The 18,997-nt window shown below is 37.6% G+C and overlaps 1 protein-coding gene across 2 annotated transcripts in view; it reads right to left on the bottom strand.

Annotated features, from left to right (window-relative positions):
- LOC129335415 (cytidine and dCMP deaminase domain-containing protein 1-like) overlaps nucleotides 1-18,997 on the bottom strand; it is a 92,483-nt gene that overhangs the window by 17,532 nt on the left and 55,954 nt on the right. For both annotated transcript variants that reach the window (XM_054987868.1, XM_054987869.1), the window contains one exon: nucleotides 2,644-2,690. In XM_054987868.1, the coding sequence (XP_054843843.1) occupies nucleotides 2,644-2,690 (47 nt within the window). The remainder of the gene's footprint in view (nucleotides 1-2,643; nucleotides 2,691-18,997) is intronic.

Here is an 18,997-nt window from a genome sequence, read left to right as displayed (position 1 = left end):
TAATTATTCATGCTAATGAGTTCCTGCAGCTCTTTTTCTACGAAATGACCTGTCAACCACTGAGGCACAAATTCAAAGCCAAGAAGAAGAAGCTGGTGATATCGTGATAAACTTTTAAATGAAAGATGCAGATTCTAGAAGGATGAGAGTAGAGTACATGCTACACAAAATTTACCATACCAAATCACATATACAATTCCCAGCATAGCCCAACGTGCGGCAGGGCCCAATCTGAAAAGTAATTTAGTATATGTCTCTATGAACTTGTAGGTAATTTTCTATGTTGCAGAAAAATATAAAACGTTTTTTTTTAAAAATAGAGTTAATCCTTCCCTCTCCAAAGCAACAGGCACATGCATAAACCCCCCACAAAATATGGGGTAGGGATTATCCCTCTATCATATTGCTATCATATTGAATGATACTTTCATTCAAGCAAAGGAAGAGGAAGATAGTATGAGAGAGCTGGGGGGGAAATCTTCATGACAAGAGGGTTGGAAGGGAAATCTGCACACCAGTAGTGCTGGATGGAAGGGCTTTCCCACCATAAATCTGTAGGCCGGAGTAGGCATGCCACACAGCCTCCATTAATTGCTCTTTACATTTCTACATTCCTGATCTCCTGGTCAGTTGGCATGCCACACGGGAAGACTCAGGGAGTAGTTTAAATGTGTAACAATAAGTCTCTCACCATTCACAGAGCACAACATTCCCATACACTCTAAGTAACATTCTCCTATGCTCAGAGGCTCATGATGTACCTTTCTTTCCGTTATACTTCCTAGATAAGACAAAAGTCTGATCACAGCATATTTTGCTTAGTTGGCTGAGAATGGAATGTGTGACTTGTAACTGTTGCTATAACCATATTTGGGCATCCGGGACTTCTTGAATATAAGCTAATAAAACTCTCGCCTCCATCTTTGGAGGGACAGACTTTGCATCCAGATCCTGTCTCGTGTCGTTACTACATAAATCCTCCGGGGTCTCCTGCCTCTCTGAACTAAATATGTAGTAGTTGCCTCAAATATAGGAGAGGCTACAAGAATACTGTTGTTCCATCTCTAAACACTGTCGTTTCTATATATACTAAGGGTCACTTTTAAAACTAGACAAATCCCAAACTGATATGATAGTCTAGGAAGTTCTAAGGAAAACCAGTTTTATCATCTTCTGAGTAGACCTGTTTAGGGTGTAATGTGCCTCTTGCTTTGCTTTGTGGTGCTACCTGAGCACTAGTCTGTCTGTCTCCCTGCCCTCATCCCAGCCCAAATCAGGGTACTTGGATAGTCAGTCACTGTGAAGAAAAGTGCCGGATTGGTGGGTGGGGGGAGGCAAGCAAGTGCTCTGTTCAATCAATAGAATACGATAAAAACCCTGAAAGACTTCAGTCATAAACTGCAATTCTAAAGACACTTCCTTGGGAGTAAGCACTGTTGAATAAAATTGGACTTACATCTGAGCAGGCTTGTTTAGGACTGCTTTCCCCCACATCCAGCATCCTTCAAAACACTATTTAAAAACAAATTCTCCACATCAAGCTTAAGTCAAGCCCTTGCAAGTCATTTATCTACTCTGACCTTCCAAAAACAATCCTGCCTGCCCACAGAAAAAGCAAAACTTATGTCAAAAACATACATGCTGCCTACCTGCCCTTGGGTGATGGAGATTGGCAGCGATTATTGTGAGAACACTCCATTTTGCAGCAGAATGCTGAGTCACAATGTGGGATTTGCCCCTTATCATGAGAACAAATCAGCATAGCAGAAGGAAATATGGCAGCAACAGGAGGATGCAAACATATTAATCTATTGGCACTATCATCACTTAGAAAAAGAAAAAAGTAAAACATGAAGCAGCATTGTTTTAAATGCCTCTGTTGCAGCCCTGCTACCACTTTGCCAGGCAGTTTGCGACCATAGTGTGGACCCCCGATCTTCAGGATCTGTTGTTGTTGTTGTTGTGTGTGTGTAGTGTAAAAGAGGAAAAACTAGGTGGGTTGATGGTTTAAAGGGACTAAGGGTCCATGTGGTTTTTGTTTAAGAGTCAAAGTAACTGCCCAGAGCCTCATTTTCCCATCCCCCCCCCAGCTGAACAGTGTGCTCATGCCTTCCCCAAGCATTATATGGAGTCCATAAACACTGAACCCCTTTGTTGTGTGTGCTCTCAAATTTGGTGGGTGAATAGTTTAGAGGGAAGATTATGTTCTGTGTGATTTAGGAGCCATTAACTGCAAAAACAGCTGCCCTAAAGATCCTGGAAGACTTCATTGCAAAGAACAGGGCCAAAACATGATAATGAAAAAAAAACCAGATTAAATCCAAACCAGCAAGACCCCACCCAGAAAAAAAACAATAGTGGTATATAGTTTGTTTGGAAACCCTGGATTCAAAAATGGGATGGAAATTTTTTCCATGCAATTGCACATCCTTAATGCCTTCAGTCCTAGAACTTACTTTGATTTTGTCTCTACACAGAAGTGCCATGGAATTCTTCCATTGCTGGGACTGACTTCCAAGACTATGATCAGTTATATTCCTTATGGAATGAGATGCTCATATATTTCTATAATGAATTATCTAAACTGCACAATTTAGAACAGTAAAGAAATGACAAGGGCCATTTTAGTATTATATTACTTACAATGTTTTTTCCTTTGTAGATCACAGTGCCCACTTTGTCAGAAGCATCTAGAAAAAAATGTAATTTTGGAAAATATTAATCCTTTATAAAGACACAAAATATAGACCTGGTATTACTCCTAGCTTGGAATTTGTTTTGTTTAATTTTAACTTATGTGGAATCATATATGCTAGCCCTCCTATTTGTACTTTTAGTGATGAGTGCTAAGGCACTATGTACTATATAACATATGTAAATGTTGTTACCAAATATGTTGTATTTTAGCCAATATAATTTGAACTCTAAAGTATATTAAAGTATTTTTATGTGAACTGGACTGATCTCTCCTACCAAAATAATAAAAAACATGTCTCATACAGTTTAAATGCTTTCTTTTAAATACTCTTTTAAAATGTCGTTAATATAAGAGTTTTGTAACCTCAAAAGCATAGCTAAAACTTAGACAAGCACTTTCTCTAAAATTACAACTCCACGATGGTTAAAATGTACAACTGTTAAAATGCAGAGGGAAAGTGGATGTATGGAAGAGATTTGGGGGTTGTAGTAGAAAGCTCATGAAAATGTCAAATCAGTGTGTGAAAAGAAATCAAAAAATAAAATAGCCATTAATGTAATACCCTTGTATAGATGCAGCCTACTTTGGACTTGTGTGTACAGTTCTGGTTACCATGTATCGAAAAGGATATTGTAAAGCTCGGAAAAGTGCAGAAGAAGCCAGCCAATACAATTAAGGGGTTGGCACATCTTTCTTATGAGGAAAGACTACAGCGTCTGGAAAAATATGACTGGGGGGGATGATGAAGGTTTATAAAATGATGTATGAGACAGACAAAGTGGAGAGAGAGAAGTTTTTCTTCTCCCATCCAATGAACTTGATGGGTAATAAATTCAGGACAGAGAAAAGGAAATGCCCTAAATAATCAGGATTTTCAATCAAGGGTGCTGTTGTCATCAGTTGCATCATTGGTGATGTCACAGCACCTCTCTCTTTTTATTTTTACTGCATACTTAAGTTCCCTCTCCCACCATGGTCCCTGGCTTTGGCAATATTTTCATATCATCAGGTACATAATGCTATAACAACCTAGCATTGTAATAATAGATGCAGCAGGTTCTCTGATTTCCCAGCGTTCACTTTTTTTAAAAAAAATAAATTGCTAGCACCTTTTTCCTTTCTTTTTTTTTGGAACAAAGAGGGGTACAGAAAAAGGAGGGGGGATAACGGGGTCAAAGGAACAGTAAGATTTTGTACTACAAGAAGTTATTAATGTACAGAGTACACAAAACCTATCTTAATCAGAGTTCATCAGCTTCTGTGCATTTTCCCATTTACCTTCACAACCAAATATGTTCTTTTTCCAACTCTGTGTTCAATTTTGGATCAATCAGTCACTCGTGTTTATTGTCTTAGCCATAGGCCATAACAATTCAAACAGTAAAACAGAAAAAAAAAAGCACAACATCATAACAATTGAATAAAATGGACAATAAAATAAATGACTTACAGTGAGTCCCAAGCTCAGTCTAATCTTCCTTGCCGCTAAGGCAAATAAAGCCACTCTGTTGGACACAGGGATCTATGTCCGAAAGTAAGAATATAACCAGGTCCAGTTCAGAGAAACCGTGGCACCATGGAATGACAGGAATAATGAAACTTTGTCTGGGAGCTTCGTGCCATGGGCACCTCAGAATGTAGAGTACCACATCATCCACTTCCCCCATGTCATAGAGACAAAATCTAGAGGGGGCAGGGATACCAAGAAAATGACCAGTACGGATCATTAAGGGCACAGATTGGAATCTTAAGGAAGTGAAAGCCGTTCTTAATTCCAGGGTGACTCATTTCTCCAGATAAGAGGACCTACAATGATCACGTTTAAAGGACTTAAATAAGGGTGTTGTAAGACAGCATGCAACCGCATCCTGATCCAAAAGTCCATCCTTATTGAACACCCATTCCTTCAAATCTCGTACTTGGTTTTTATTACTCAGTAGATCATCAGGGATTGAATATTTCAGCTGGATAGAAGTCAAGTAATCACCTAGTCTCTTGGAGGATTTCAAGAGCCAACAGAAGCTTTGGGCACCCAGGGAATCCTGAGGTTGTTCTATACATTTCCTCCAGTAAGACAGAATTCTTACATTAACCCTGGCTTTCAAGGAAACAATTCCCAATTCTGCCCCAGTTAATGCCACGGGAGAATCCTTGGACAAAGCAAGGATCTGTCTCAGATAAAGCAAGGATCTGTCTCATAAAGTAATTCTGTACTATTTCTAATAAGGACAGAATCTGATCTCCCCATCCCCAGATCTCTGAGCCATATAACATAGTTGAGATTACCTTGCTCCCAAACAATTTAAGAACTGGGTCAACCATACCTCCTCCTCTAGAGAAGAAAAACTTCAGTAGCGCCCCCAAGTTCTTCATGGCAGCAGCCTTTAATAATGTGATGTGGGGGTGCCAGGACAGGGTTTCCGAAAAGGTTATACCCAAATATTTATATGTGCTGCATTGTTCAATCGGGGTACCAAGAATGCTCCAAATAGATTTCCTTTGACGTTTCCTAAAGACTAGGACTTTAGACTTGGCATAATTTATTCGCAAGCCTTCCACATTGCAGTACTCACCCAAATTATTCAGGAGCCTCCTTAGGCTGATCTTAGTTAAGGACAAAAGAACCATGTCATCTGCATACATGAGGATTGGAACCTTATGTTGTCCAGTGGCTGGGGGCATAAATTCCCTAACTTCCAGGCTGGCAATTATGTCATTTAGGTACAGATTAAAACAAAGTGGGGGCTAACACACAACCCTGTTTCACCCCTTTCTGTATGTGAATATCCTCAGTAAGTAAGCCCTCTCTCCCAACCTTGACCTTTACGGTGGTATCACAATGTAACAGTCTAATCAGATGGACTAGCTAAGGATCAATGTTGATGTTCAAGAATTTCTGCCAGAGTCTGCCTCTATCTAAAGAGTCAAACGCCGAGGACAGATAAATAAAGGCCGCATATAGGGCCTTTGTAGGGCCTCTAATAGCCTCGGAAGCCAAGGTATGTAAAGTTTGGCAGTGTTCAATGGTGGAATGCCCTTTTTAAAATCCAATTTGGAGAGGGTGAATTAAGTTATTCTCAATGACATAATCCTCTAGTTTGTTTTTTAGATGTCTACTATACAATTTAGAGGCAATAGGCAACAGACTAATTGGCCTATAACTGCCAGGATCATTCCAATCACCCTTCTTATAGACTGGCACAATGATGCTTGTGGCCCATCCCCTGGGAAGTCTACCCAATCTATCAATTTGGGTAAAAAGTTTTACTAACAGAGGAGTCCCCCAATCAATACATGTTTTAAAACACTCGGATGGAATTAGGTCTTCGCCCGGGGATTTACCGCTGGGCAAGGATTCGGTGACCTCACCTTGGACTCCGTGACTGCTGGCCAAGATGTCAGAATGGGCAGTGAGAGGTTAACCTGACTATTCTCACTCACGCCACTGAAGACCTTTGAAAAGTGCACAAGCCAGGTCTTGGCCTGGATGCCAGAGTCCCTCCCCAATGCTCGGCATTCAAGGCCAATGGAAATCAGTTGTCAAAATCTACCTTCATTTCTGCTGTTTACTGCCTCTTGGAGTTCCATCCATAAACAAGCAGCAGATGCCTGCTTCTTTTTCTTTAGGAGATCCTTATACTGACTCCTAACTCTTCCTAGGATCCTAAAAGATTCTGGATCCCTAACCCTTCTAGCTGTCCTAATACATCTCATCAGATATCGTTTAAATTGTGCACATTCTCTGTCAAACCACGCAGTACAGGAGGCAAGAGGTGACTTGACAGGACTCCCGTTAAGGAGTAGGGATTTTAACCGTTGCAATTTCCTCATAATAGAGGATCACATTAGGATCTTCAATGTTTAGGGCAGGAAATTCCTGGATAACTCCATCATTGAGTAGAGCCTCGGAAATTAATTTCTGGGTGTTATCCATCCATTTGGGCCTCCTGTGCAATAAGGCATCCCCTTTGGATTTGTCAGGTATCCTGATTGTTTTTTCCAAACAACCTAAAACAACTTGCAATGAATTATGATCACTATGTAGTGACTCAGTCACCTCAAGAGTGGATTTGTTCAAAAAGATCCCACAAGACTGCCACAAAGTCTATCGTGCTTGCTCGTAGGGTAGAGAAAAATGTAAAAGTCCCCTTTGAGATATCCCGACTTGTACCATTCAGCACAAACAGATTAAACATCTAGAGTAACTCCAGGAATCTCCTGCCAGCTCTATTAATAACCGGGTCCTGGAGAATATGTCCACCGAGTAGGGGATTCTCATTGGAACACCCCCCATCCTCCTGTTCACTGACTGAAGACCTGACCCTAGCATTAAAGTCACCTCCCAGGATAAGTTGGGCATTTGGGTATTGTATCACTAACCTTTCTAGTAGGGCAACTAGTTTCTCCCAAAACAACTCATTACTAATCCCACTTATACCATTGGGAGGAAGATAGACATTTAAGCATAGGAGACTTCCCCGGGGGGGCCTCTAAGCATTAAGGTCAGCACAAAATTCTCACAGTTGTGGGAGATCAGCTCCACATCCAGCTGAAGGGTCAATTTTGGATCAACCAAAGATCAAAACGAGCGGTGTCCATGTACGTTCTTAGTGCTATATCTTAATATGAACTAATGCTTCTATACAGATCATTTCTATTTATCTTAACTTTATACCAAAGTTTCCATATCAAATACTCTATCTCATCATTGATATTGAACCATTTTCCATCTTATCATATCCTAATCTTATATTCAATCTATAATACATCAATATACAATCTGATTCAGATTTCTAAAACTAAAACATTTTATGCATTTTATCCTTTGTAAGTAAAATAATTCCCCCATTTCTCTTCAAATTCTCTCATTGGTCTTCTGTTTAAGTAGCTCATATCTCTTCAGCACAAAGCCCATCTGATCGGGATGTATTATGTTCGTTATGCTTCTTCTGAGTCTTTCTGCTAAAATGGAGGTAAATAATTTGTAATCCACATTCAGCAGCGAGATTGGTCTGTATGATCGTGGCAGCATAGGTAATTTCCTTCTTTAGGAATCAACGTTTTATGTGCCTCTTGCCTCGATTCAGATAAAATTCTATCTTCAGTTATTTTATTCATCACTTTTTGAAGCATCAGGGCCAGCTCTTCTTCAAAACATTTGTAATACATAGCTGTTAGCCCATCCAAACCAAGTGCTTTACCTTTTTTCAAGCTTTTTATTGTTTGTGAGAGCTCTTGTATTGTTATATTATGATTCAGCACTTCTTTGTTTTCTAGCTTAAATTTTGGGAGTATCATTTCTTTAATATAATCCACAAGTCCTTGTTCCATAAGAGATTCTTTTTTATATAATTCAGAAACAGGATGTAAATGATTTATGTATTTCTTTTTCTGCATAGGTGATTCCATCTTGCTTTTTAATTGCTGTGATCCTTCTCTCAGTTTCTATTCTTAGACGATGGGCCAGAAAATGGCCTGGTTTGTTTGCATGTTCAAAATATTTCTGCTTCATGAAGCTTAACTTCTGCATTTCTTCAACTTGCAAGATTCAGTTGGTTTCTTAATTGCTTAATTTCAGTTAATGTTGTCTTCTTAAGTGATTTTTTATGCTGTTCTTCCAAATGTTGAATTTTAACTATCATTTCATTCATTTTCTTTGTTTTCTCCTTCCTTTTTTTGATGCCAAGGCTATCAGGTTTCCTCTCATAAAAGCTTTACTTGCTTCCCATACAGTGGTAATGGAGACATCATTAGTGCAATTCAGTCTGAAAAACTCTTTTAGATCTTTCTTGCACTTCTTGACAATATCATCTTGTAATAATATGTTATCGTTCAGCCTCCATCTTCCACTCTTACATTCTTCTTACCACTCTACCAGCAGGGAATTATGATCTGCATAAATTTTCGGTTGTATCTCTACTTTGTTTAAATTCATTAATGCAGTTTTGGACATCCAACACATATCTATCCTCGAGTATGTCTGATGTCTATCTGAAAAGAAGGTATAATTCCTGACTTTGGGATTTAAAATTCTCCATGCATCCGTTAATGTAATGTTCTTGAAAGTCTATCAATTTATCAAAATTTTTACCACAAACAAATGTTCAAAAAAAATTATAATTAAAAAAAAATTACCACAGAATTTCTTTTAGCAATATTTAGTGCATAGATGGTAACTAAAGTATAGATTCTCCCTCCTGGGTGCTTGATTTTCAATAGTATATATCTTCCTTTTGGATCTTGCAGTTCCTCAATTATGCTAAGTTGTTGGTTCTTTACATAGACAACCACTCCTTCTTCAGCCTTCTTCCTTTTGGTAACAAAACTTCAAGAGCAAATGGAATTTTTTCCAAAAATATCTAATTTCTTTTTTGCGTAGTTGTCTCAAGAAATCTAAATCTGTCCTCTTTTTCAGCAGGCTTTATGGAAGATCTTGAAAACTTGTATTTCTGTTCCTAAGATTTTCAGTGGATCCTCTCTTTGGTTGTTGTGGATTTTCCGGGCTGTATAGCCGTGGTCTTGGCATTGTAGTTCCTGATGTTTCGCCAGCAGCTGTGACTGGCGAAACGTCAGGAACTACAATGCCAAGACCACAGCTATACAGCCCAGAAAAATCCACAACAACCAACGTTCTCCGTCCGTGAAAGCCTTCGACAATACATCGATCCTCTCTGTTTCTTCAAAATCAAGTCTCTCATTTTCTTGTGTGTAAATTTTACCAATATGTCCTGTGGCGTCTTACTTTTGGCCCCAAATTTCAAATAGACTTTGTATATTTGGTCTATCCCTAAACAATCCTCCTCAGTCTCATAATGATCTTGTAATAGCCCTCTAAATTCATCTTCCAAATGCTTTCCCTCTAAATCTTCTGGGACGGATCGAAATAGAAAATTTGAAGTTCTGTTTTGTACTTCCAGCGTTTCAATTTTTTGATCTGCTTGTTCCAGTTGTTGGTTTAGGGCCTCTTGTCTCAATTTAAGATCTCTGTAATGCTCTTTCACTATCTCAATTTCTTGAGTGTTTTTCTGCACTGTTATTTGAACTTCTCCTAGTCCTGCAGCAAATTCCTTCTTCAAAGCTGAGATGTCTTTCTTTATCTTATCGTATGTACTCTGACTGTATAGTTTGATATTCTGTTGTCTACATTCTTTCGATTCTTTAAGCAGATCTTTTATTTGGTATGTTATAGTTTGGGAGTGTACTGCTAAATTCTGCTGAATTTTGTCCATTAAATCATGAGTCAAAAACATCATCATCACTATCTCCTTTTTTTTTATTCTTTTCCCTAGTTGTCATTTTTTGCAATCTATTTAATCTTCATTCCAAAAAAATCTCATAGACTTCTCATATATTCCACGTCAGGCACTTGCTGTGAGGCTTGTAATCCTATCTTAACTGGTCTGTGGAAATTTAACACAACTAATAACTAAATTAATTGAGGATTAACAGGAAGTGTCAATATGGCATGGAAATGATTGCTACTTAAGGCAGAACAGTGATTATTCTATTATTGTTATTAACAATAACTATTAATAGCAAATAATAATTAAAGCAGAGTAAAAGAAAGAAAATATAGTATAAAACAGAAGTGAAAACCGTTAAGTACTATCTAACATTAATTTATTAATATTATTAATCCAAATGTCTTATATATATTCATATATAAGATTCTTAAACCATTAGTATCTTAATAACTTAAGCACTCCAGAGCTGTAAAATTGGGGGGGGGGATTATTTTGTCCACTAGATGGGAATGTATTTCACTTATTCTGTGTTCTATTCTTAAGCCAGCAAAATGAGGAAGAAGCTTTAGTTCATTCATCAGCAAAAAGAAAACAAAGAGAAAGATAGGAGGATAGAAGAAAAAGATTAGGGGAAAAAAGGGAGTGCCCAGTTTAACCCACACACGGCCAAAAAAGAGAAACGAAAAACTTTTTTCTATAAAAAACACAGCCCAATCTAGTTTTTTCCTCTGTAACAATTTAGTATAAGCAATTATTCCAAGATGGAGACGCCACTCCAGTATGATGCAGTTACACTAAACAGGTCCCATAGACTTTAAAAACCATTACTTTAAAAGCAAAGTCTTGTAACATCTAATTGCTTCCATACCTGATTATTGTCTCCCCTCTCCAGGTTATCTGTCTCAGCCTCCCTCTCTCCAAGGAGCCAGGAGGCGGTGGGGGGGGGGGAGCTGAGGATGTTTATGACTTTGTGTTGCAAGCTATTCTTCTGCCTTGATCTCGTAGTACATTGAATACTTCTCATCAAATGATCTTCATAGTGGCAAAGGAAGATAACGAAGGAAATAACAGACGGGGAAAGAAAAAGTATGGGAGCGTGGCATCGGAGTCTTTGGGTATGGATGCACATTGAAAGATCTCCCTCTTCTCCCTCCCTTTTTACCCTGAAAACAGCTGATAACGCTCACCTTTTAACATATTATGAGAAAGCAGACGCAGGGGGAAAAGAAGAACTACCCTAAATCAGCAAAAAATCTCCAGCAGTTTTTTTGAAGCACAGCACAGATCGAGCTCCAAGAACACAGCAAGGCCGAGCTACTTAAAATGGCCGACGGAAATCTTTTGGGAGCAAACGCAGCAGCAAAACCCACTGATCACTCTTTAGAAGCACAGTTCGCAAAACTGGAACAAAATCTGCTCAAACAAATGACGCTGCTCATTCAGCCACTGACTACACAGCTAGCTGACATCAAATTGGAACTGCTAAAGACAAATCAAACAGCTGAAAATGCTATGGAACTCAGCATCATGTCTCAAAGAGACGTGAGAGACATTTGCAGCAAACTAGAACGCCAGGAGGAAAGAATTATTTACCTGGAGGTGTCAGCTCGTTATAAAAATCTCAAGCTTCGTGGAATTGAAGAGTCTGCTATGGAAAACGAGAATATAGCCAAAACACTAAATTTTTGGCTATCTAAACTACTGGGCATTAAAGAAGGACCATCTCAATTTGTAACTAAAGCTTATCGCATTGGATCCGCAATCCAGCATAAAAAAAGGAGCACGCTGAGAGACATCATAATTGAGGTGCCAGATCCCATCATTAGAAAAAAAAATAATCAGCGAAGCAAGATCAAAAGGCTCTTTACTATTTAATGACACTCCAGTTCACGTATACAACGATCTACCCACTGAAGTTCTCCAGAAAAGAAAAGAGTTAAAACCAACAGCAGAAGCCTTAAGAAGAGCCAACATCCAATACAAATGGTGGAACCACACGAAACTACTGGTCTTCCACAAAGGTCGTCGCCTCATCGCTTCAGATCTAGACTCTGCAGCCTTAATGCTGAATGAACTAAACTTAGAAGAACCGATGGAAACAAGCAAACCTTCTCAAAAACGGAAATTTCCTCAGTCATCAGCTTCATCTCCCCAGAAGGGAAGTAAGATACCAATAAGGGACAATTGACTCAGAAAATTAACTGCAATAATAAGCTCATGGAAGCACTATCATAACATTTTCTTGTTAAAAACTAATAGCGGGGTAAGAAAGGGAAGGGGGAAGTTTGGTCCTTTCAATGTAACTCCCATTAGTTAAGCCCGGTAAGTTTTGGTGCATACCAAACTAGTGTGTGAATTAAACACACTAGCTAAAGGGGCTTAGGGGAATTTATTCTTCAACTTTGTGCAGTTTGTATTAATTAGCTAGGAGGGATTGTGGGAGGGGGAGACTTTGGAATTAATTTTTATTTTTGTGCTTATAGCACCTTCGTAGCCAAGAACTCTGTGAGAGGGAAAAGCAGATTATATTAAGGGAAGGGGGAAGATCGCGATTAGAGGGAGGGTGTAATTTCTAAAACTTACTTATATAGTTACCTAAGCTTTTGAGGGGAAAGTGTAGTGGGTTAGGGAGGAGGAGGGGAAAGAAGGGAAGGGAGGGAAAGAGATAGGGAGGGAAAAAGGGGAAAATAAACAGATTTAGTTAATTTGATTAAGCTAACGACAAAAGGAAACAGCAAAGGAACAAGGGGGAAGAGAAAAGGAGAAGGCAGATAGAGAAACTGGACAAACCCTTTTATAATTTATTTAAGCTACTTGGTGTGAAGCTTTAACACTATAAGTAGACACATACATACAAGCATATATATATATATAGATACTTATCCTACTATTTTCATATATATTCTTTTATTTTCTACTAATATTTGAAGTGTGAATAAAACACTTCAGTAGCAGAACCTTCTCTCTTACTCTGTTTTGGCTGAATCTACAAGCAGAAAATAGAGAGAGAGGAAGAGAGACGGGGGAACTTTGGAAAGGACAAGGGAAATTGTTAAGTTATATAAAGCTAACTTCATTATTCAAGTTAATTAAATTTTCACTAGTTGAAAACAAAGACATAGTATTGATTCGTTTAAGCATACTTGATACTTGTATTTAAGGAAAACCCAAAACCTATTCTATTCAAATAGCTATTACTGCAACTATCTGTGACCTCTCCAGCCAAGGTTGGAAGAGAAAGACTATATATAAAACTTATTGTACTAAAATATATTTGAACTGAGGACTGCTAATTTATCAAACTTGTATTATTTAATATTTACAGTCCATCCTTGATTATAAAAATCCATTTCATAAAGCTAGCAAGTTCTGTCATAAAATTAGAAATCCATTAAATAATTCAAGAGCATTATTTGCAAATTAATAATCAAATCAGAGGGAAATTGATTAGGGGAAACACAACACTATCATTTAGTTACAGCTGATTATATTAATAAAAATTTATAAATTGGCATCCCCCCAATAAAAAATAAAAATATATAAGCTCTTAATCCTGATTCCTTTAATTTATTTTGAGACAGCACTACTAACTAACAAACAATCAACATAAATAATTAAGAAATCCATTGGTTTAATTAATTAGAGCAAGTATGTCATCAAATATTAAATTTACATCTTATAATGTTCGTGGTTTGGGTAACCCCATCAAAAGAAAACGCATCCTTACAAATCTGGCTAAAACAAGATCAGATATATTTCTGCAAGAAACTCACCTCCATCCCACAAACAGTCAAAACCTAAAATCAAATTGGATTCGTCTCCAATATCATGCAAAAGGCACCTCTAAGGCAAGAGGAGTGGCTATACTAATCTCTAAATCCATTACTTTCCAGCATCAAAACACTTTGAGTGATCCTAAAGGAAGATTTATTTTTGTAAAGGGCATAATAGGCACACAAACTTAAACTCTAGCTTCAATATACGCCCCAAATTCAGACCAAATACCCTTCCTAGAAGACAGTCTGAATAAATTAGCTAACTTTCAGGAAGGAGAATTGATCTTGGGGGGGCGGGGGGACCTGAATTACATAATAAATCCTAATTTAGATCTATCCAAACCCAAAAACAAAAAATATAAGAAGGGGAAAAATACTAAATTAGCAGAAATTTTGGATAATAACTTTCTAACAGACGCATGGAGACATCTACATGGAACTGAAAAGGATTTCACATACTACTCACCTAAATATGATGTTTATACTAGAATAAACTATATCCTAGTCTCAAATACAACAACAAACAGGTTACTTTCATCTGAAATAGGTAACATAGCAATATCAGACCATGCCTGGGTTAGCTGCGATCTAATGTCTTCCCAAGAATCATTGAGGCAAAGGCACTGGTCATTAAATAAGACACTCATAAACAACTAAAGCGCCATCAAAGAGATCAGTAACATTGAATTGGCTATAAAAGAAAACACAACAAATGATGTAAATCCATGCATCATTTGGGATACAATTAAAACTGTTACTAGAGGTCATATAATTTCCTTATCATCACAATTAAATAAGAAAAGAAATGCTATAAAACAAGAATTAATTGATAACATCAAATTGCTAGAACTCAAGCACAAAAAAACTGGTAGTAAAAAGGCATATAAAAACTTATTGATTCAACGTAAATTGTTGGAATCTCTGGAAACCAACAGAATTTTGAAGAACCTTCAATATGTCAAGCAAAACTATTGGTTCAATAACCCCAAATCACTTAAGTTGTTATCCCATAAAATAAAAGAAAAAATCATCCAAAATCATTAAACAGATATATGACGCAAAAGGGAAATTACAATTTAAAACAAAAGAAATTCTCGCTACTTTTGTACAATATTATAAACAACTCTATTCGTCTAAAACACCAAACGAAGAGAGAATCACACTCTTTTTAAAATCACTTAAAAGCTTAAATAGATTGGAAGATAAACATCACATAATATTAAACAGCCCTATCACACAACAAGAAACACTAGCAGTAATCAAATCTCTTAAAAACAATAAAACACCAGGTCCAGATGGCTACCCATCAGAATTCTATAAAAAGTTCACTACACTACTCATTAATCCATTGATGCAAGCTTGTAATACAGTCCTAAACACTGGTCAAATACCCCCATCCTGGCTTATATCATCAATTATAGTAATCCCCAAACCAGGAAAAGATATATCAAAAACCACCTCTTACAGACCTATCTCGTTATTAAATCAAGATTATAAAATCTTCACAGCTATCTTAACTAAAAGGTTGAATTCATTCATTTCACACTACATACCCCAAGATCAATCAGGCTTCATTCCACACAGGGACATAATCAACAACATTTATAAAACACTCAATTTAATTTCATACAGTCAAAAGAAACAATTAGAATCAATTATTTTATCTCTGGACATAGAGAAAGCATTTGATTCCATAGAAATACCGTATCTAAAACAAGTCTTACACCACATGGGATTTGGTGAAACATTTTTAAAAATCATAAATTCTATATACTCACAAGCAACAGCCCAGATCATCATCAATAACCAAACATCCAATAAAATACTGATCCAAAGAGGCACAAGGCAAGGGTGCCCCCTTCCGCCAACTTTATTTGCGTTGGCTATAGAGCCACTAGCCATAGCTATTAGAGAAGACCCAAAAATTCAAGGGATTAACATAGGAAACAAGCAACATAAATTAAGTCTTTTTGCGGACGATATGATTGTTTATATTACAGATCCTATAACTTCTTTATACTCACTCCAAAACAAATTAACGGAATTCAGCTCAACTTCAGGTCTTACAGTTAATCAATTAAAATCACAGCTCTTTCCAATATTTGTCAACCCAAACACTATAACAAACATCAAACAAATCAGCCAATACCACTGGAATAATAAGCAAATGTCATATCTAGGAATAACCATTCCAAATGATCTCAAACACCTAATAGATCAAAATCATATTAAAGCAATCAACCAAATCAAAGCAGACTTACATAAATGGGGGGAAATTGCCCACTCATGGTTTGAACGTTACCATCTGGTTAAATCATTCGCCCTACCAAAATTACTCTTTTTCTTAAGAGCAATACCAGTGGCAATTCCACAAAAGACAATTAAATCATGGCAAAATATACTAAACCAATTTCTATGGGAGAAGAAACACCCAAGAATTGCCTTTAAAGTTCTTAAACTCAGAAAACAACAAGGAGGCTTTAAATACCCTGACCTAGAACTTTACCAGACAGCCATCAGGCTGTCCAATACAATACAAATTTTAACTACAGTAAACAAAATTGATTGGATTACTATCTTGGAACCAGAAACTGAATACAGCAACATTCAAAATCTGTTTTGGAACAAAAAAAAGGATCGGTCCCATAAAATAAATAACCCCTTCTTAGAGTCAATAATCAATGTTTGGGACCACACCAGACTCAAACTTCTGCCACAAGTTTCAAGATTTTCTTCCTTTATAGAACAACAATGGTTCCCGCCAGGGCAAACTAAAACCTTCAAAAACATACGGCTTCAGTCAAACGTGACCCGCATTATAGATATAACAACAAAACAAGGCATCATAAACAAAACAGAAATTGAACAGAAAACAAAACATAAGATCCACTGGTTCACTTACTTTCAACTTTCCAGCATGCTACAACAACTGAAAATACAGGAAATATTCAAACAAAACCTGACCGAATTTGAACTTTTACTAGACACCAAATCATTTAAACAAAAAGGTTTAATCTCTAAAATTTACAACATCCTATTATCCCTTAACCCAATTGACACTTTAAAATGTCAAACAAACTGGCACTTAGATTGCAACATAGATTTAACACAAGAACAATGGGGGAAAATTTGGACTTCAAATATATTAAACACTAAAACGATTACATCTCGAATTCAAAATTACAAAATAATTCACAGGTGGCATTTAACGCCAAGAAAACTTTCACTTATAATCAAAACAAACTCCCCACTCTGTTGGAAGGAGTGCGGTGAAATAGGAACGTTCAAACATTGCTAGTGGGGATGCCCTAAGATAGAATCTTTTTGGAATGAAATTTTAGATTATATTAAAGAAATAACAGGCTATGAAATTCCTTTAGACCCGAAGATCATTTTTTTAAATTTATGGGATTCAATTGAAATCCCACAAATCAGAAAAGACCTCATTGGCAATCTCTTGGTTGTGGCAAAGAACTTGCTGGCTTTATATTGGAAATCCAAAATAATCCCCACAAAAGATAAATGGTTAGAAAAAATTTGGGATCACTATATACAAGAAAAAATATATGATAAAATATATCAAACTGAACATTACCCAAGGGAAACTGATTTTATGGCAAAATGGCAACCATTTATTGAATTTATTTCTATCACAGATCAGCATGCTCCCAAACATTTACTTTTTGTTACTCAAGATTGAAGTAATAGCTTCCAAAGAAGATCTAGTTATATGAACCTTAACAAAGCTGAATTATTGACTATTATCTGTTATCCTTGTTTCTTGTTCAAAGCTATAACCAATCGCGATTAAGTATTCCTGTACATAATTGTATATAGTTAACTATTACTTTGTTGTTCTTTGTTAACTCTGTTCACTGATTCTAAAATGTTAATAAAAATATTAAATAAAAAAAAAGAAAGAGAAAGTATCGCATGTGGGAGCCGAGTTTATGGCTATTCCAAGCTTCTGACTTACTCAGATCATGCTGTTCCAAGCTAGATGAGATTCTCCCTCCCTTCTCCAATCTTCATCCGACAGCTTTAGATTGTTCAGGGAGCTGATGGCACCCCTTGGCATTGTACTAACGCCTCTTGTAAGTTAGAACCCAGGAGCTGGTAAAGGCTCCGTCTATGCAGCATCACCCCTTTCCACGTGATTGACCAATTGCTAGCACCTTTCATTAGGCAGATATGTCCTTTTTCTTATATATCCGCAAAGGAAAAGGCTAGAGACTTACTTTTTTAAAAAAATGAAAGCTGGGGATTCAGAGAACCTGCTGCATGGATTATTACAACATTAAAAGGTAAAGGTAGTCCCCTATGCAAGCACCAAATCATTACTGACCCATAGAGGGACGTCGCATCATGACGTTTTCTTGGCAGACTCTTTACGGGGTGGTTTGCCATTGCCTTCCCCAGTCATCTACACTTTACCCCCAGGAAACTGGGTACTCATTTTACCAACCTTGGAAGGATGGAAGGCTGAGTCAACCTTGAGCTGGCTACTTGAACCCAGCTTCCGCCAGGATTGAACTCAGGTTGCGTGTTAAAAATAAGATTGAAAGTAAAACTAGAGGGGGAAGGTAGGCAAAGGGGGGGTAGTATGACTGTGATGAACAACCAATAATCAAAAAGTGGGTTGGAGGTAGATTAGAGTGGATGGGAGAAACAAAACTGAAAGAAACATTTTGCACAAGGAAAAGAAGTGATTCAGAATCAGCATTTTTAAAAGATCAGGATTAAAGTGGTCTTAATTGGGAAATCCAGAAACGAAAACTAAAGACAAGGAAAATGTGTACAGAAATCAGGGTATAAATTGAAGCTGTATTGGCCAAAACCAACATTAAACACTTGGGTGGAAAAGCCAATAGTTAGCAGAAACAGCTGCAATCCTGTGCATATCTAATTGGAAGTAAGTCACAATGATTTCTGCTGTTTCATGAGAATTTATTTATAAACTAACAACCAAGCCAGCTCTAGAAAACAGTCTCTGAACGGGCCACGCCACTGTGCTGGGCATTTCTGGCCTCTAGAGGACTGTGCTGGGCCTTCTCGCCACTGTGGCAGGCTTCTTAGGTCCTCTGGAGGGCTGCGTCACAACACCAGGCCTTCCCACTACCGCGCTGGGCCTTTCCAGGCCTCCAGAGGTCCCAAGGAAACCACAGTGGCAACAGGAAGGCAAACTGTGTTGCCAACAACTAGGGTGGCCATGTCCCCAGGAACCCAAAACCAGGGAGTTTGCCAGGTCCTTTTACTCCCCCGACAGGAGATTGGGAGCC

This window comes from Eublepharis macularius, chromosome 9, assembly GCF_028583425.1.
Source record: "Eublepharis macularius isolate TG4126 chromosome 9, MPM_Emac_v1.0, whole genome shotgun sequence".
Taxonomy (NCBI): Eukaryota; Metazoa; Chordata; class Lepidosauria; order Squamata; family Eublepharidae; genus Eublepharis; species Eublepharis macularius.
Note: the sequence above shows the minus strand (reverse complement) of the source record. Positions and strands in the feature narration are given on the sequence as shown.